Source organism: Leptidea sinapis, chromosome Z (genome assembly GCF_905404315.1).
Source record: "Leptidea sinapis chromosome Z, ilLepSina1.1, whole genome shotgun sequence".
Classification (NCBI taxonomy): Eukaryota; Metazoa; Arthropoda; class Insecta; order Lepidoptera; family Pieridae; genus Leptidea; species Leptidea sinapis.
In genome coordinates, this window is record NC_066312.1 from 3,064,558 (window position 1) to 3,085,889 (window position 21,332).

The 21,332-nt window shown below is 34.7% G+C and overlaps 2 protein-coding genes across 3 annotated transcripts in view; one reads left to right on the plus strand and one right to left on the minus strand.

Annotated features, from left to right (window-relative positions):
- LOC126978399 (uncharacterized) overlaps window positions 1-17,177 on the plus strand; it is a 28,917-nt gene extending 11,740 nt beyond the window's left edge. Inside the window, exons 1-3 of one of the 2 annotated variants that reach the window (XM_050827172.1) lie at window positions 13,111-13,245; window positions 14,910-15,101; window positions 15,542-17,177. In XM_050827172.1, coding sequence (XP_050683129.1) covers window positions 14,949-15,101; window positions 15,542-16,714 — 1,326 coding nt within the window. In that variant the 5' untranslated portion in view covers window positions 13,111-13,245; window positions 14,910-14,948 and the 3' untranslated portion in view covers window positions 16,715-17,177. Of the gene's footprint in view, window positions 1-13,110; window positions 13,246-14,909; window positions 15,102-15,541 lie in introns of those variants that run through there. The other variant, XM_050827171.1, reaches the window with a different exon arrangement.
- LOC126978381 (E3 ubiquitin-protein ligase MYCBP2) overlaps window positions 1-21,332 on the minus strand; it is a 191,168-nt gene that overhangs the window by 116,638 nt on the left and 53,198 nt on the right. The gene's annotated exons all lie outside the window — the stretch shown is intronic.

The window sequence follows — 21,332 nt, forward strand, 5'->3', positions numbered from 1 at the left end:
AAAAAGACACACTGAGGTATTAATTTAATACTACGATATTGTACTTTGTTACATTATGCTAATTCAACAGGTAGGGTTTCTTTACAAGCGGATGTGGATAAGCGGACGCCCGTGATTTTACCCGCGCATTCTTTAAACTGACAAAACTTTTGTGTTACTAGAACCGATAATAACTTTGTCTGAACGCATAGAAAACAGTTTAGCCTACGACAGGCCATGCTCACAATTACTATAACGTGAATTGACTTTTGGACCTTTACGTATGTGTCCGAAGAAAAAACAACATGCACAATGAAACATAATAGTAATACCCGAAATTATTACGAATTTATACCGAATCTCTTCTATCAATTTTGCCTGCAGCCGACCATTAAATATTATTTGCTATATATATTACTTTTTATTCTTTATTTTATTATTATTAATTAATAATTAATTTAATTAATTGTTGATCTATTTTCATTAAATATTGTTCAAATTCAATAACCTCTATGGATTTAGTTATTAATTAGTTAATTAAGCATCAATCATCAATATTCTTATATTGATAGTGATAGATATCTGCATTATATCCTATCTTTCTTTCAAACTAATATCCACCTTTACAAATACATAGAAGGATTCATGAGAAAAAAATGTCCGTAACAGCAGAAACTTAATTAAGCTAGCGTATACTGTTTCCCTTCCTAGAACGGCTCAAAGTGAATACAATCCCGGCGCAACCTGAATACGCAGAGAATAATAGTTAGAATAACATATAATAGTGGTAATTTGAAAGCGAACCTTTGTGTACTACGTCAGGTATTGAATAGCATAGCTTAGAAATATAATTGCAAACAGTTATTACATGTATGATGAGTTCACTAAGTAAGGAGCTTATTTCATACTATCCATCCGAACTGTTGCAAAACTAGTTTTCATTTTGACTAAATTATTTTGAAGCGAAGCCTTTTAAGGTGCGTTGAGCACTTTATTTCGTAGGTATAGAATGAGACTAGGATGTCTCGCTTAGCTTGCATTTTTACTATTAATAGCAAGATAACATAGCGTAAAGTATCTACGGACACACAAAGTAGTCGAAAGAGGGAGCATGACGCGACGGCAACAGTGTCATAATGTTCGCCGTGATTCCAAACCGGGCGATTATATTGCTTGCCAATAGATATTTCATTTTAAAATTAAATTTGGCGTCCAAAAACTCAATCAACGGAATCGCTGTATCCGATACAATAAATACATTATACCTCTAAAGTGCATATGAAGTCCTGGTACATGTTGCTAGGATGACACATGATTTCAACCGCCATGAAAGACATTACTATCACCGCTACCATCAATATGTCCTATAAATACTGCATAATGATTCCTATCTCATTTTCTCCAATCTTATGAGTCTCACTTTCAAATCACAACGCTAAGTAAGTTTTCACTTCAACAAACCAATTTAATACATTGGATATTCAACAAGAGAAACAAGTGATATTACTTATGGGCTTATGGTTATTAAAACAAGAAAATAGAGACGTCAAACAAATGTTGATACATGGAGCGGTCATTAGAATTTTTTTCATGCAAATACATCACGAGCATGTCGAAGTCAACCGTGACGCCGCCCATAAGTTTTCATATACGGAAAATCGCTCACCGCGGGTAAAAAAGCATTCACTTTACAAAAAAAAGGTTTATACAATACAAATCAAAATTTACCAAAACAATACAAGCATGCACATATCATATCTAGCTGATCCGACAGACGTTGTTCTGTACATGATAAATAAAATACCGTCTTTTATGAATTTGCTAATAATATTTCATAACATCAAGAATTATTTCGTAAAATATGCTCACTGTTGTTATAATAAAATTGTTTCACAGCAGAATTGTCAAACTGTACGACAATAAATTCTCTCATAAAAAATATGTCCATACAAAAATATATCGGAAATAAAAATAATTATGGATCCCAAATCGAAATAAAGACTATCCTATCTCTCAAGCTGGACTAAACCGCACTCCATGAAGTAATCCCCATTAAAAGCCGTTCTTTGTTTCGGAGTTCACTGGATAGGAACATCAGGACGCTGGGTTTATATATATTAAGATATATTCTCAAAATACAACTTTTATGTAGACATACATATCAAATTATATCACAAAACTAAAATGTTATGTTACATCAAATAATATTAACAGAGATGGAACAACATTTTACAGAAGCTAATTAAAATTAAGCAAACTGAACTTGTAGTGTTCATACAGTCGTACCAATGTTACATTGGCATCGCTATGCTTTGATTCTGAAGCTTTCATTACAGTTTGTTGGAGAAATGTTTCTGAAATTGTTCGATAACTTAGTTATAAGGGGACTTTAATACAAAGTTTTCAAAGCAGTCAGTTATTAAATTCAATATCAACATAAATTTAACTAGTGAGTGAGGATGAACTCGAACCCCGCCAAAAAGTTTTTGATGTTTTATTTGAAGATGACAAATTCGTGAATTGATGTTTTTAAAATCTTAGTATTTCTATCCACAATTACTTTACCGATTTCGTAGAGATTTTCATTTAGAAATAAATTATGTTATAAAGATTAACATATAAGATAAATTTAAGCCCTTTAAAACTCTTAAAGTGTATCAATACTTAATTTGTCTATTTTGTAAAATGTCCCCAAAACTCAATGTAAATAATTTCCTCGCGAAATCATTTTTGACATAAGAGTCAGTTGCGGCTCAAGAGGTCTATTACCAAAATCGGAAGAAAGTTTGAGTTCGAGACGAAAGAACGACGAAAATCGAATTAAATCCTATTACCAAAGTACTTCGGATCATATGTGCGGACAAGTGAAGTTGTACGATCACGATAATGTCAAACAACGAAAAAGTACATGCCAAGTGAATTTGGGAATAACATAAACTAAAAACAAAATGTCTAATAGCGAACTTCGTATCGATCTACGGATACGAAAATGTATACGATCCGTAAACCGAAACTTCGTATTTAGATTTTGATATTAGGTCTCCAAGTCGCGTTACAGTGACGTCTCTCTTTATTATATCTGTATCTCTGGCAGCGTTTCATGAAAACAACACAAATGCAATCAAAATGATCACAGGCAAAGTAAACTCAATTAGTATTATGCCGATGATGTCCACTGTCCCAACTATTCATATAATACCAATTGCAATTACGTGATTAATACGTCAAATGTTAATAGGCACATCACAGCCTTTGTAACAGAGGAAATCGCTTTAATGTATTTCAATTAAATTAAAGTGCTTGTTTGTAATTTCAAAATAACAGTGTTTCAATCATGTATATTAATAATTATTTAGACTACATTTTGTTTAAGAGATTAATTAGAATTCGTGCTAGAAAAAATTTTTGGCACCACGATGTGAGTGTAATAATAAAAATATATACGAGTTGCACTCCGGGAGTGCCGGCAGAAACAGTATAAAAGTACAAGCATTTATGTGGTTAAATACAATATTCATTTATCGTACACAAAAATGACAATTTATTACATTATTTTATTACATAAAAAAATTAACACGAACTATTATAATTGTTTTACAATAAAAAGTTTATCTCTCAGAACAATCAACTTTCATCCATAATTTCAACGACTCTTTCACCATCTTCATTACCTACCAGCTATGATGATGATCATCGCCAATCTCCAAAACTGATACAATAGGTTTATGGTAGCTGAAGTAAGAAAAAAAATAATAAAATAAAAATAATAAATTTGAACAAATAAATAAGTAACAAAGAAATACAAGTGTAACTATCGCTATAATGAGAGTCTTCGCTAATGACAAAGCTTAAAAACCAAATAAAAAAACAATAAAAATATTTAACTGCTGAGATTCGATCCCTCGACCTCGCGGTGTTTCGTCATCGCAATCACAATGATTCAACCACTATTAATCAGAAGTATAAATCTTTCATCCATAATTTAAACGACTGTCTTACGAATTGTCGATCAGGCCACGTTTCCTGACGCGAGTTTAACATTTTATACCCATACCTCACGCCGCTAAAGAAGTATTCACTTTAAAAACATTTGTCAAGTGTGGGTCACCTTACATTTTACAAGATTAGTTAATATTCAACTTCACCTCTACACCTCGCGGTCAGCATAAGAAAAATAAAAGCTCCGATTACTAAAGTTGCACCGTAAATAAAAATTCATGATTCTACTAAAAAATTGTTGTGTTATTAGGTTTTATTACTTACTGAGTGGGACAGAGAGCACTAAATCGGTAGGTATTATCATAATCCCAATTGTGAAAGACTCATATGACTACAAGAAAGTAATATTATATCTACATAACAGTGTACTAGCAGGCCTTATACCTGTCGGCTTCCGAGATTTCCGAGATTCTTTTTAATAACGATCATTTTGCTTAAACGGATACATATTGTAAACATTGAGCATATAATAAAGATTACGTACACCAGATATCCGCTTCATCTTAGATGCGATAGAATTACATACAGCAATTTGTCTCAAATAAAAATAAATTCAGTAATTTTTCTTTTTGTGAGACTTTGTGAGACTGTTAAGAAAAGAAAATTTGTATTCATGCGTAGGTGCGTTGTGCACGGACTCAACAGATCGTATGCAGAGAATAGATTATGTGAACTACGTTCTATTTATTCTGAGGGATTGCATCATTAACACGTTTTTGTTACGGCTAAAATGGCACCGAGGACGGATTATGACATAAGTGCGATGTCTTCAGGTGTTGTGAGAAAACAAACAGTGCGATATTTGAGGATTTTAGTGATATAAAATGTATACTTCAATTATTTTATTTGATACAAGATGCTCGGAGCGCAGAATATAGTTTTCACTTTTTAAAAAAAATTGGATTTCTTTTACAAAAGTATTTAAGAGGCATATCGTGTGATGTTCCAGCTCGCGAATAGCCGGTTTTTTTCTGTTAAAGTTTATCTAAACCAACGAAAACAATACATCACATCAAGGAATGAAATGGATGTGTTTATGTTGTAAATGACGAACGATTCCAATGTTGATACCCATTTAAAACAAACGAAGGCGAAAAATGCTGAGAAACGAAAGAGAAAAAGTTTGTGTGAAGAAGCGAGTGAAAGGGGTGCGAGATAATTTTAATAATAATTTCATAATTTTTTTTATTTTATGAAAATAAGAGACGAGACGAGCAGGACCCATTACAATACAGTGCCGCTCAGGATTATTGAAAAATTCAAAATATCTGAGCGGCATTACAATTGAGCTCGTCACCATTTTCCATTCACATTTAGCCAGTAATTTCACTAGCTACGGCGCCCTACAGACCAAAACACAATACACCTTCACGGCAGAAGTAGGAGCCGTTGTGGTACACATAATCTAGCTGGCATCCTGTGCAAAGCAATGATATTTAAAAGTATAGATAAGATAACATTCACAACATTGCAATAGCACACTAAATTACGATTTCACGTCAAATAAGGATAGTAAATGCAATTATCGCAAGCGAAAAAGAGATAAATCTAATTCGCTAATTGCTTCGTATTTGTATAAAAAAATACAGTTAATTCATCAGATATGATTTTTTACCGTACACCGTGATTTATGCCTAAATTACGATTCATTCATGAGTTGTAAAAGCTATAATTTAGTAAACATGCATTGAAATTAGGTAGATAAAAATACAGACACCAAAACAAAACCGTAAGGTATCTACAGTAAGGGTCCCATTTTAACAATTTTTTTAACGACGGCTCCCAAAAAGTTTTAAGATTACAATTATTATTTTTTGTATCTTATATTATTTATGTATGTCTTTTTGTTGAGGGTTTATTACAATAAGGTAATGGGAGAAGAAGAAAATGATCCATTGATTCTTCTGCAGTTAGCAAGGGATATACTGAAAGGGACAGTGTTACTGAAAAAACACCTACGTAAACAAATAGCACTCACTGTCTACATCCGCTACCTACCCTAAAACTTGTTTTCGTAGTTTGCTAGTTCAGCTACCTATATACGCACTTGTTTATTAAAAATTATTACATTTCATATTACATTCTCTGCAGAAACGACTTTTTTACATCATTTCCTAAAATATTCTACCTCGATTATCCCGCAACAGACAGCATCAATATTTCGTCATTTCTGTACCTACGTTAATCTATGATGGGCTTGGCGTCGATAGGCGTTGTCATGGCGACATATTTTTTTATTTAGATAAATAATGAAATCAAATAAAATGTTATAATTCATGATTTCTTAACTGTGGTATGTAATTCTATGATTATTTTTTGCTTTCGTAATTAGTGCATCTTCCCATAACACAAGACGGCATTTTAATGTTGTATCTATATCAAATTGTAAGCAATTCTGTCAACAACAAACGCGTGTGTACCGTTTACGTATCGAGAGAGCGACTACGGCCAAAGGAACCAATTGACTCCATTTAGGCGATTGATTTTCGGCGCGCTAGTGACATATCTACCTCTTTTAATACTATAATATCATTGGTGCAAAGGAGTCTCCCACAGGCTCATGCTCTGTGTGTGAACAATGCCTTATAGTTGAAACACACGCGTACTTCTAGTACCTGTATCAAATAGCAACACGGCGTTTTGCATCGTAAACAAATTAAATCACCGCAATGCTTTTCTAGAAACAAAAGGTAACGTTAGCATTTAAAGTTATTACGTTTCAGTCGCTCGGATTACAAGCCTCAATCGACGTGAGGCTTTATAACGAAGTTTGTTTTTGTGAAAGTTGGACGAGCAATGATACGCTGCTTATAACTTTGTTGTTATGTTAAATGTAAGTACTATTGAGTCGTAGTAGTACTTATAACGCTAAGAAGATACGGATTAGTATTGCTGTCATCTCTAGTCTGGCGCTTAGGATATCATCCTCACCATCTGGTGTGGCGTTCCACCACAGTGCTAAGGAACTTTCTTCCACGTTCTTTGTTATCAATAAATTTTTATTCTATTCTATTCTACTACAAAGCTGTGGAATGAACTTCCTTGTGCGGTGTTTCCGGGACGATCCGACATGGGTAGGTACCTTAAAAAAACACGTACACCTTCCTTAAAGGCCGGCAACGGTCCTGTGATTCCTCTGGTGTTGCAAGATATGGGCTTCGGTGATTACTTAACCAGGTGATCCGTTCGCTCATTTGTCCTTCTCTTCCATAAAAAAACAGATCTAGACTAAACTAGTGCAACCTACGGACGTGACGCTTATTACGTTGAAAAACTCAAAAAATTACGATAAATTCGACATTGTTTAGTATTAGTAGATAGTTGAAGTGTAATTTTCTTTAGGCTGAGCAGACATAGCACAGACACAGACATACAGACACAGCATAGACTAAGATACTAACGTATAGACGACCTGACAGCAAAACCGTTGCGTGACCAATTTTTATTTGTCAATGTGTGCCTTAGCTATGCAACATACTAAGGAACTAATTCATGCGTGACTCGTTCGGGTAGAGTCGGATCAAGTCAACTAAAGAAGACTCGCTATGAGCATAGTTGTCTTGCAAATTATTAACCTCGCCTCGATGAAGTTTTCACTATTGTCAGGTACTTTAGTTCAGGTATCAGGATATTTGTTTTTCAACAGTAGCAGAGGAATGACCCGTCTATATGCATCTGTTTTCTTTATATCTATCTTCTCTCTTTCTGTCATCTTCTCTCTTAACTTTAAGTCTTTGATATTTGTATTTTTACAATAAATTTCTATCCCATATTTTTAATTAATTCTGTTTGATTCAAAAATAAACAAATAAATAACCATAAAACCCTTCACATAAGGTAAGGTAGAGTCTATGTACGCATTCAATTAAACGTCAATTTAAGAAATATTTGCAGTTTGAACGTACATCGGAATAGCTCGAAGTGGCACTTGGAATTAAGTGTAGGTTACAAACACGAGTTTATAATTAATCGGATTAAGTTGGCTTGTGCTCATTGGAAATTGTCAATTAATGCGCCTATGACGCGCTCTGTATCGTGTAAGGGATTAACGACTACAGCCAAATGACCATTTCAAGGTCCACTTGATATAAATTGTTTATTGCAAATCAATTTTGACGAGTCCACACGTCGAGTACAGTCATCTAGAAAGTAGTTTTAATAGTTTCAGTTTTTACTAGCCTATGGCTTCCTTGCACAGGATGCCGGATAGACTATGAGTACCACAACGGCGTCTAATTCTGCCATGAAGCAGCATGCATCATTATCCTCTATGTAATCTACTATACTATTAAGTAAGCCGTCTTAGAGAGAGAAGCTTAAATATATTTCTTAAATTTGTACTCAGTAAGGCCTAGTATACTGTCTGGTACTTTATTTTTAAATTAGATTGAAGAGAATTCCTTGAATTTAAAATACTCGAATTAGTACATCATGAAATTAGTGTGTTACCTTTATTGATAATAATGCTCCAGTTGTTAGTTAATACGCCTGATAATGGAATCGAGTGTCATAGTCAATGTGTGTAAAACTCAGAATACAGTTTGTTCTGTATTTTGAGGTGTAACATGAAGTTTTTCACCGCAATACAAAACACAGACTTGCTTTATTTGTTTAATTATTAAAGAATCTTTGATACGTGGGTAACACTGAAAATGGTTAGAACTAGCCAGTTAGAAACATTGCTAATGAAAACTTTCAATTTTAGAACTCTTTGGTAACCTAATGTAGTATATTGCATTCAATTGTTTTTGTGAATTGGCGGCAAATCTAAAACTCTTGTTACACTTGAAAATTAACCTAAGGCGAGAAAATTTTCGGTCAATGATTTATTATGACTTTCGTTTTGGGCTGTTGTGGGCTTACTCAACAACAAAGCTATGATAGGGTGCGATTAGCATTTCCTAATGAAGCCACATCTCGTGCTACTATTTACAATTGGTTTAACGAGTTTAAACGTGGACGTAGCAAACTCAATGATGATCCGCGTGAGGGACGTCTCTTAACAGCGAGTACTGAAGATAGCATCAGTGCTGTGCGACGCATGATAGCGGGAGATAAGAGAGTGACCTATCAGTAGATATGAGCAAACCTAGGCATTGGTATGAGTTAAGTTCAAATAATATTATAGGAACATTTAGGCGTCAGGAAGCTTTGTACCAGATGGATTTCCCATACTTCCCGACGACCAGAAACAGCTTCGCATGAACTGGTGTCCCCAAATGTTATATATGTTTAACGGCGGTGACTCAAATGCTGTATTTGATATCGTCACAGGTGATGAAAGCTGGATATGGATACTAAGGAAGAAAGGAAGAAAGTCAAGGAAAAAATATGATTGCCTCATTCTTGAGGACAGTTACTGCAGACTGGTATGTCAATCGCTGTTTGCCTGGTGTCTTTGAATAAATTCGACAGCAGCGCCCTCGAAGCAGGATCCTCCTTCACCACGACAATGCTTCAGCGCACTCCGCAAAACGGACTGTTGAATATTTGACTATGGCAGGTGTCCAGATAATAAGTCATCCGCCATACAGACTTTCATTTATACCCAAGAACTAAAGATAAAATTCGAGGTATTCGCTTTACGAGCCCTGAAGATGCGCTGAAAGCGTACGAAAATGCCATAGAAGAGACCCCTAAGAATGGGCCCACTGCTTTTCTCATTGGTTCCATCGAATGCGACGATATAAGCCTTTTAGCCAACTATATAGCTTATTCTTAAATAATCTAGAATTTAAATTTTATACACGAACACAAGTACATACATAACTTTTATTATATTTAGTAATTTTGGGAACATCATGTAGAACGAGTCTTAGTGGATCATGTCGTGATCATTCATATATATTGGATTATGATGAAATCCATGTTGTGAGCAAGTTTAATGAGAAAAATATATATGTGTTTCAAGTTCTATAAGTCATAGTAATCATTTCATTGTCTAGTAAATATCAAACAGATAATATAAAGCGCCCGCTCATACGTTATGACATAGACCAGTAAATGCTCTGCAATTAATTTACGAAGTAGTCTTGCTATTGTGTTACAAACAACAAACAAATTAACAGCCAACATAGAGATGAATTCCGAGACCAAACTGAAATACAATAAAGTTGAAACGCTAAAATAGCTCAAGCTAATTAGAGGGCATGAAGCACCAAGTGTTCTATTTGTGTGTCTGTCTGCTGAAACAATCTCAATTATTGGTTTTCAATTTGTCTATAACAGCAGAGATACGCAAATTGATTTAGTTTATTTCTCAATACTATGAAGAATTAGTATATGCAGTAGTGGACACATAATTAGAAACACTTCATAAATTGACTTCTGGGAGTATAAATTCAACGTGCAATATCCGTGAAAATTATGTATGCTTTGGTGTATTTTATGTTACTGACCGCTTGGACGGCTAATTAGAAACAATTTAGGTAAGCATACATGGTTCGTTCCATTTTTGGAATTATAAAAAAAAATCATGAACATCAAACTGAAATTTTGTGTACAATAAGTTTTGTTAAGAATGGGCAAAAATAAAAGTTGTTACGCTTTGATTAGACAAAAAATTGTAAATTTGCATTTCGATCAAAAGTGGACGTACAGGAGAATAGCTGACCATTTGAAATAATCTATAAGGAAAGTTTTTAATGATATTGAACATTATAGAAGACACGGAACTATTGAACTGTTCTTAGAATGACTCAACCGAGAAAAACATCGACCAGAGAAGATAAGTTGCCAAACAAGGCCCATTTAATGGCACCAACCAGATAAAAAATGATGGTTTTTCGCCTGATGACCCTAGAAACATCTCGTCAAAACTGGTACGCCAAAGATAAGTTAAATTATTTGGAAGGTTCCTCGAAAGGTAGCGCTGCTGACCAAGCAACACCGAAAGAAGCGTTTATTATTAGGGAAAAAACATGTTAATTGAACGGTACGAGAATGCAAAATAGTGATATTTTCTGATAATACATAAACATACTTACTCGTACAATATCAAAGTATGGGGATGTTTCACCAGATGTGGAGTTGCACCTGTTCGAAAGATTAAAGGTACAATGGATCAATTTCAGTACCAAAACATATAAGAGGACATTATAATTCCCTACTCAAACGACCATTTGCCTGTAACCTGGATCTTTCATGGTAATGACCCTAAACACACGGCAAACAGTGTCAAATTTCCGTCAACAGGGATATTTCCGTCTTAGACTTGCCTTCAAAAAGTCTGAGTCAAAAAGAACTCTACGAAGCTTTTGTCGAAGCATGGGACTCAATCATCAATCGAATAATGTCTGACATTGCTTGAACCAATGCCACGTCCGCGTCGTTGCAGAGATGTCATTAACAATAAAGGCTACGCAATAAAATATTAATTACAACAAAATTTATTAGCCTTTGAACAGTGTTACGTAAACAATATATTACTGATTACTTATTCTTATAAATTATATAAGTTTTTACTGTATTTTTCTGTTTTTATTAGTTGTCCATTACATGGTAAGTCATTCAACATATTTTATGCAAATTGTTTTTTCATTTTCATTTCCAAATACTAAGTTTTGCTGCAAAGTATCTTGTATAATGTTTAAGATAGTGTTTCTAATTATATGTCCACCACTGTATGATGCTGGTATATTATCAAAAGAGTAATATTATAATTTCACGAGTGATATTATAAGTAAACGTTAACGGTCGTGCGTTGTGGTTAACAGTCTCACGGCCCTTCCCAATATTCAGTCTATCTCTTACTTGATATAAAAATCGTAACTATCGTTGAATTTTCTGTCCCAATAAACTTATCGACGGTAACTCACCTTATCCGTACAAGCTGTCTGTCAATGGGACGACGTATAGCTTACCAGCGATATAAAGTTTTTAAGGAAATTTCAATTCACGCATCCCAATATAAGGCGATAAGAATGACTAATCGGGTATATTGAGACAGCTTCAGATTATTGACAGCTAATTACTGACAGTAGAAGGTAGTATTTTATCTCTCTCTGTAGATAGTATATTGGGAACGGCCGTTAATTTGTTTTGGGACCTACTAGTGAACAAAGGCTGACTTGCTAACAAATGATTCCACTAATGTATAACAAAAAAAAAAAAAACAAGAAACAGACCAATCAGAGACGGCTACATAAATTAACCACCAGTAAAATTGTCAAAATATCTTTGCCATACAATATCACTGTGGTGTACCCGTGACATTACAATGTTACTTAAATTGTCAGGCGGTTAAATAGAAATGAAGTCGATTGACAATCTACCTTTTAATCATAACATCACTAGTGAAATTGTAATATCACGTCTTTGACAATATATCTACGACGTATACATACTCATAATTAAAAGCCGAAAAGTATGCTTCGATTAATGTTTATATACGGTGATCGGACTCCTAAGTACTTAAATCACATCACTCGGGGTTTTTTTAATACTTTAATGGCCCCCATAGAAGGAAAGACATGCATTCCCTCCCCATTCTGATTCCCAACGCTTCTTCTTCTTTATTTATTTAAATCCCTTTATTCACGATTCATCGGTGTCGGTAGCGACTAGTTTCGGTCTTATCGACTAGGTCGGTTCTAAGATATAATACCATTCAGATGTTTTTCATAAAAGCGGCGATGTATTACAACCAATGTAGTTATATGAATTGTGCAGAGTTCGTTCGGTGCGACCAAAGATTTTATTATAATATTACCTCTGGAATTGGGCGACTTAGTGGCATCTACAAATCTTTCATTGAGGTGTTACTTGTATATAAAACACTATCACCAACCTAACTACGTATAATTTGGATTTATTTTCTTTCTTTATCTTCAAAAACTAACGCTAATTAAGTTAAGTTAAGTTATTTAGTCGGTTTCAAACTAACTAACTAACAGCGGTTACCGCCATTATACTTCCACGGTGATACTACCTACGTCCGTGTTTACATATCACCGAATTAGAAGTTTATTAACCTGTACACAATTAGCTCTAAAAATAATACTGTAAGACTGGTATTATATTTACGTAACACGGCACGTTGTACCGCATAAAGTAGGCTACAAACAGTGACGTTATCAGCATTCCGATAGCCTTGCTAAAATCACACAAGTGTTTCTTTACAATCATTCGTGAACTGCGTCGCATATCTGATAACAACTCGATAACACCTCCCTGACTCACTTCCATATACCTACACGTTGAGAACTCAATCAGTTTAATGTAGTCGTTACATTAGATGAGAATAGTGCACCGCGACGAATAAATAATGTAAGTGTGCTCCCTGTACGATAGTAATTATATTATACACAAGACGATAACAAGCGCCGCGTTTTAGTGTTAATACATTGCATACAATTTCGTCGGTGAAAGAATTAAATGGGATTACATTTGTGTTAAAATGTTGAGTATCATTTATACGAGTATATACAATGACAACGATTTTCTTTGAGGCGTAATCGCGCGAAAACCACTAAACGTGCTTGGATGGAGGACTTTTTGGATTCTATTTATCCTTATAAGTACAATATGGGTGAGGTATAGTGAAGGGAGGTCGGGTTTAGCTAAGTCTTGTCACTTCGACATTATATTTTGACAATGACTAATCAGGCACGTCAAAATCGTAATAGAGCTGCGCGGCGCGGTCTTGATACGCTCAAGTTTTATGGTTAGGTATGGGTAGATTTTTTGATGTTAATAATAATTTTGTATTTAAAAAATCATACACGGAACCTTTATTGATTGGCGCACAATTTACACGCCACATATAATATATCAGGTATGCGGCCTGACCATAGAGTATAATATACTAGCGTTTAGTCGACCTGACAGCCCAATAATGCGTGACCAATTTTTGTTTATCAATGTGTACGTTACCCAGTGGTTTCATATTCGAAATACTAAGAAGCCAATGCCAAAATCCAATGGCTGACTGTTTACGACCTGTAACAGTTAGAATAGATTCGCTTTCCTTTTCTATTTAGATGTATCTCCGTTAAATATATTCTTTCACTCTTGCACACTATGTTTGTCTTTATCATAAACATAATATGCTACCGTAATAGACACATCTGTGTAAAAGTGAGAAAACTATTTTTTATGTTTATAGAACGTATGCACTAAAATACTTAATATTACATTTTATATATGCAGTAAACACTCTATATTCTTAAAATAATAATCATTTAAGAAAATATGTTGTATACGTGAATATGACGCCGTTTATCAATATTTGTCATAGGGATTGACCAAAAGCAAAATACTACACACTTCACAAACTCACTAACACATTGTGTAAAACTATCACACATGAATATTTAAATTTACACTCGCTGTACTGAGGAGAGTGTTTTTCTATTACGCCAGTATACTAAGATTATGGTCTATGCACTAAGTGGCTAGTCTAGTCGGCCCAAATTCATTATGAAAAGGTTAAAATGTAAAAATTAATACAAAATACAGATTCTGAAACTTTTCTGTGGCTAATTATTTGATAATATGAAACGAACTGACGCCGTGTTATCACTTGGAAATATATATTTTTAACAAAAAAATACGTTGAAATTTTCTTAAAAGGCAGCGATCATGTAATTCTTGTAGTTTTGTTGAGGCGGAGACGATATAAGACATTCCCATCCCTGAAACACCGGTGCTTATGTGTGTTCGTTATCACTTCGATTTTAATAGTATATTGTATTCAAATCAAAATCACTTTATTCATGTTGGTCACGAAAATGACCCGTATGAATTTAAAAAAAAATTGTCTTATTGAATCTACTGCTACTACGTAAAGGGTTGAGCTAATGACAAGAAGTAGCAAGAAATTCATTGCCACTCTTTTAAATCAATATTCACAAGATTTACGTCTTGAATCCTAGTTGGAGACACAGCTTCGGTAGAACCAGATTTATTACTAGTTGCTTATTTCATTTCAGATTTTACAAAGTTTGAGATGTTGGGGTGACTCGACGAGCATGCGTTGGATGATCTGTTGGCAGGTTCTGGTCGCGCTGCATTCGCTACCACCCACCAATGGACAAACGCCTAGTCCCACCTTATGTAATGATGACGCATGCCGATGCGACTCTTTCACGAGAGTTATATGCAAATGCTCTCAATCTTCCGTGGTGAGTTATCTTAAAATGATAGTAGTAGCGGCCACAGTCACTTCGCGCAAATGTCCTTTACCAACATGTCATTAAATATTTACTGTATTTTTCGTAAGACAATTTAATTCTCTCTAAAACAGCATTGTGATTATTATGACTGTATTGTCTTAAAAAGAAATTAAGAATAAAAAGATGTAATTGTATATTGGAAGGTTATTTAAGTATAACTTTACCTAAACAACTTAAATGGACCAATTATTAATTTACATAAGACTAAAAAATGTGTGTAAAGATAACTTGTAACCTTTATGTAACCTAACCTGTATGTAGTTAAAAATGTTTCTTGCAAATAAAGAACTTTGAGAAATTTGTTTTCCAAGCAACATTAGTGTATTAATTGTTAAGTTTAGAAAGTAAACTTTTATCGAAGTAATTTTATGTGAAAGTGTGCATTTCAGGAGGTGACTCTGAGACCGAATGGCGCCTTTCGAGTACCATCTATGGCCACAGCAATTACTATCGACGGCTGTGCAAAGGTGCAGTTCCTACCAGAGACCGTGGGAAATCTGACTCAACTGAGAACAGTGCAGCTGAAGAATATTGATTACATAGTGATAAGCGAACGTGGCTTAGCTTGGTCACCGTTCAGTCGACACAGTGACATGGAGCCCGGTATAAGAATTACTATAGAGAACAGTACAGTTGACGAAATATCCTCACATGCAATTCAGGGGCGAGTCAACGATATTATCATTAGTGATAGTAGAATTAATAATTTGAGACCATTCGCGTTTTCTAGTCTCACAGGTTTGAAAAATGTGGAACTTAACAATAATGAGTTCAAAAATATTGACATTCAGACATTCAAAAAGTTCAGTGTGTCGAATTTTGTGGTTCGCGGTGGTAAGATAGACACAATGCCGAGTAGATTCTTGTCCGACGTAGAAATTACTAACTTATTTAGACTAGACAGTGTTAACATAAATTATTTATCTAGTTTGACATTTCTTGTCAGTTCACCAAAGAGAATTTTAGTAGAAAATAATTTAATAGGGACTCTAGAAGGTGATGGTTTTCATGTAATTTCAACAGGTCCAATTACATTTAGGAACAATAGTATAAGTAATCTTAGAAAGGGTGCTCTTCTAGGATTCACGGTTGATGCTGAAGTCCTATCGACGATGGGAAAACAAGAATTGTTAATTGATAACAACACGATAACAAATTTGTCTCCGGCTTCATTGATATATAACATGTCATCGCTTACCTTGCGAATTGACGGCATGAATTTAAACACCACATGTTCTTGTGAGATTGCTGACGAATGGCGAGAAATATATGAGCATGGGGCTATTATTAACTGCTGGTATGACTTAGAAGGGCATTTTATATCGATACCAACATATGTAACCATTCGATGTGGCTCTTTCAAAAACAATTATTGGATATTTATTGTGATCGCTGTTGTAGTAGTAGTTTTGATAGTTGCTATCGTTTTATATTTTGCATTGAAACATGAGAATGAGAAGAAAAAGAAATTACAGATCGTATTACCAGATGGAAAAACCTATAGGGAAACAGAGTTTCACATAGTCGTAGAAAGAGCTGAACTACTCACAACTGAACTGTGATTCTTGCGTTACGTTTATTGTTTTGCTTCCTTTAAGGCATCGAGTCAATAATCGAGAGTTGAGACATTGATAAGCGGCAGTGGGGCTGAATTATTATTGGGGGTTTGATCCTTAATAGAGCTTGGTGTCGAGAAATTTACGACTATAATACGACTGCTCCCTTATTAACGAACACTGCAGTTATAGACGTTATCAGACATATGGGTTTAAAGTTGAGCTAAGAGGTTGCGCGACGATTCAAAAAAAGTAAGATAGATAGATACGATGGCTTACAAATCCTTGTGTTTGCATTACACATACATTCCTCTAACCAACTGCCTTGTGCTACCTCAACTTAGATAATAAAGTGCCAATTATAATTAAGTTGATCATCAGTATTATGTGGTAAACAAATATATTCCTAGACAGATTAGTCCTATACTTATGAAATATTTGTAATTAATTTAATAAATATTATGACTTATATTTGTTTCATTTCGTAAATTATTAGCCTTGCGAATAAAGACAATCGGAAAATTTATATTGAGTACTGTTTTGTATTTATGTCAAATACCGTTAAGAACGTCAGCATTTAATCTGCTCGTACAATATAATGATATATTATATATATACACTGATATTATATATTAATCGTAAGCCTGATGTTACGTACTGCCTGAAAAAGTAAATTTCTATGGTACGTTTAAACATTAGTTATAGTTCCCAAAGATTTGGTAAAAAAATATACTAAAAACTCTTTTTTTTTCTTTACCTTAAAGAGTTAATACCCTATTTGAGAGTAGAAAAATGTTTTAATGTTGCTTAATGGCATGTATAACTTGTTTTATGACTTTATCTTTGGTATGTTGAGGTAAAGTCGACCTTGGCTAGACTGCACGAACAGATCGGCGATGTATTGCCAAGAGGCTGAGATATAACAAAGAAGAACAAGTATTAAGGGTTTGATGGTATTGGAGGTAGCCAGTCAAGTATATCAAGACTCTACTGAAGTCTACCCATAGACTTAAAATATATAAGCGTATAGACGACGTGACAGGCTTATAACGTGTCGTTGTCAATGTGTGCGTTGTCAGCGTTTATATAAGGCGTGGCTGACCGTTTACGACCTGTCAATCAAACCTACAGATTCACTTCCTTTTTCAATTCTGCTGTATCTTCGTAAATCTCTCTCGCACGCTTTGTTTGTCTATACGCTAGTATATTTAAGCCTACTGGCTTACACTTTTGGACTTTATTGTACGTATGAGAGTTCTAAAGCATATATTTTATTGATCTTGGGTTCTTAGATTTTACATTTCCTGTCCAAGCCTTTCAACAGACGTAGTCTATATATAACTTTCAATATATATTTTTTTAATTAAGTACCTGAATTACGGTTTATATTATTATTATATATAGAAAGAAACAAACCATAGGAGGTTCCTGTCAACGTTTCTACCGTTGACTCTCGCCACGGTGCCTCGTCTCGATCTTCAGCCGCCACTTACCAATGTAATTTCGATTTTCAAATTTATACGTAGTATTATTTCACGCTTTAAAGATCGGCAACGCTCTTGCGATTTCTATGGTTTTACTAGATAGGCCACGATGACCATAGAACACAGAGTTCATTTTCTGTATATTTGTATGCAATATACTTTCAACATTGAAATATTAACATAAGCCAATACATTCTGTCAGTATAAATTGTCCATTGCGTTCTATGCGTCGATGATTCATGTAGTACGAAAATATAACAAAGTAGAGCTGTTCCACTTGAAAATTTCAACAAATAGCCTGCAATAGCAATGGTTTTTCTTCTCAGGATAAATCACGGCAACTAAAAAAGAGAGTCAGACACGCTCACGAAAAAAAACTGCAATAGCCGAACACTTGCTTAAAGCTGGTACGTACGACTGGATCGATCTGCACAATCCAAGAGTGATTTCTGCTGAACGCCAATACATCCCACGGCTTGTTAGAGAAGCTATAGAAATCAAAAAGCATCCTAACAACTTTAATAGGGAAGATGATTTTAGGCTAACGCAACCATGGAATACCGCGGTCTCTCTCTGCAGTACAAATGCAACAAAAAGATCCAAAAGTATGGACGTCGTCAGTAGTGTGTGTCGTGAATTAGGGAATCAAAGACGTAAACGAACTAGGCGTCAAGTGGATACTTTGTAAAATTAACAGAGTGGTTTGCTTAATTTTGTGAATATCGAATGAAACTGAGCTCTCACGATCGCTTATGTCAGACCAAAATTTACGAGAGTAATTTCAGTTCAAAATCACACGACATAAATACTAATCTACATAAACACACTGGTAGAGCTACTTAACCGTAATTATAATAAAAAATAAAAATTCATAATAAATAAATTTTCCATAATATAATTTTGGAACATCCAGTAAGTAATCTAGTAGCCGCGAGCTAGCGTAGGCACTGACACTTACTTAGGGCCCACAGGAATAGGGCCCACATAAGGGTGATTAAAACTTGTTTTTTAATGTACAATTTGTTTGTTTGAAAATTTCCTGTAAGTAATCTAGTAGCCGCGAGCTAGCGTAGGCACTGACACCTACTTAGGGCCCACAGGAATAGGGCCCACATAAGGGTGATTAAAACTTGTTTTTTAATGTACAATTTGTTTGTTTGAAAATTTCCTGTAAGTAATCTAGTAGCCGCGAGCTAGCGTAGGCACTGACACCTACTTAGGGCCCACAGGAATGTTACGTGTAATGTATGTTAATGTACAATTTGTTTGTTTGAAAATTTCATTTATTTAAACTAATTTTTAGTAAAGTTAGGTAAATTTTTACCCGTGTGTTCACGTAATGTGGCCATTGTACTGAGTTTATAACAAAAAAAAATGTATATCGCATTATTAATCCTATCTTGATGAAGTTTACAGTTCCTTCATGTTGTTTTAAACCAAATACCGTTTTTTTTTAAATTAGAGTGAGAGTCGTTATTAGTTGGCCATCTCAGTTTTTATTTTTTGTTGTTATGTCAGTAATTATACTAATACCCTCTCTGTCAAAAAATCACATACCAGTTGTGGTTTATGAGATACAGATGCACAGTCCGACATCGAAGTCTTCGTTTCCATTGGTTTGCTTGTTGGTACGGTTGCCAAAAAAAGCAATTGTGTGGTTTTATGAAACCACGGTGCATGTGAAACTTTTTTCACAAACTAAGCATATTTATATGAGCATAATAATCGAAAGAAAAATAAAACAAATGAATATATATACACTATGTTTTACTTATTCATAAAATAATAAGATAATGTAATCAAAAAACCAGTGCCAGTTGGGTTCGAACCGTCTTGGGATCCAGAGCTTAAATCTGACGCTTAAGACATCTCGGCGAACTTAATTTTAAGCATTTGTTGAAATTAATAATTCAATTCACCCCTTATTATGCGACGATAGATGGACGAAAAAATTTTATGCGATGTTTTACATTTACACAGTTAAATAAATAACTGATATTTAGAATTCCACCACCCGCATCACGTTGATGGCTGTCATTCCTCAATCACGCGTTTCGCAAGAAAATTTTTGCCTCGCAAAGCCACTTTGTGGAATCAATCACCGGCTGCTGTTTTCCCGAACCGATACGACTTCGGGACTTTCAAGAAAAGAGCATACCTTTAAGGCCGGTATCGCATCTCTTGACAACTGTTGTTGCGGATGTCCATGGGCGGCTGCCTCACTCCCCATCCCGTAAGCCCCTTGCCCGTTTGCCCCCTCTTATATTTAAAAAAAAACATAAAATCATATTTTGTTTTCTAAGTTTTGGAGCTAGTAATCTAATACAATAACATACAAGACACAGAACAAAGAGATTTTTTTTGTAAAACATTCTCTAATATTTTTTATACCTACCTGTTTTGAAGATTACTTAGCTGAATGTGAAGAATATTCTATGTGTAGCTAAATACATTAAACACGCACAATATAAACATTATTTACATTATATATAAAATAAACTCTTTAATACTACACCTCCTAGGAAAATGATTTCGTATTGATTCTACAATTAGACCAAAACTGCGATCTCGACCAGATCGTCGGTCTATCTTGTGGGCTTACCAACACTGCGTCTTCCGGTACGTGGTCGCCATTCGAGGACTTTGCTGCCCCAGCTGCCATCTGTCAGTCGAAATAGGTGCCCTGCCCACTGCCACTTCAGTATCGCACCACCTGAGCTGTGTCGGTGAGGAGATCCTATGGATCAACTCATTTCTGATTCGATCTCGCAGAGATACTCCGAGCATACCCCTCTCCATTGCTCTCTGACATGAGCATTGACTATTTATTCACGGTAAGCGATACAAGCGAGTAAAAATACAAAGCAACAAACAAAATATTTAAACTTTATATACTTTTGAGGAAGGCCGTCAAAAGAATTTTCTAATAGGTCGCTGAGATGTCCATTTTGAAATTGATTATAGTAAATTTTTTCTTAAAAATCATAATAACTTTTTCTGCATGATCCTCGTAGGTGTAGTATAAAACATAATTTATCATTAAAGAGAAAATGTGATTTTTCTACTACTCTGTAGTATTGAGGTCCTTAGTGGGCATCCATAGAAATCTAAGTATGAAAGTAATACAACTGCTATTAGTG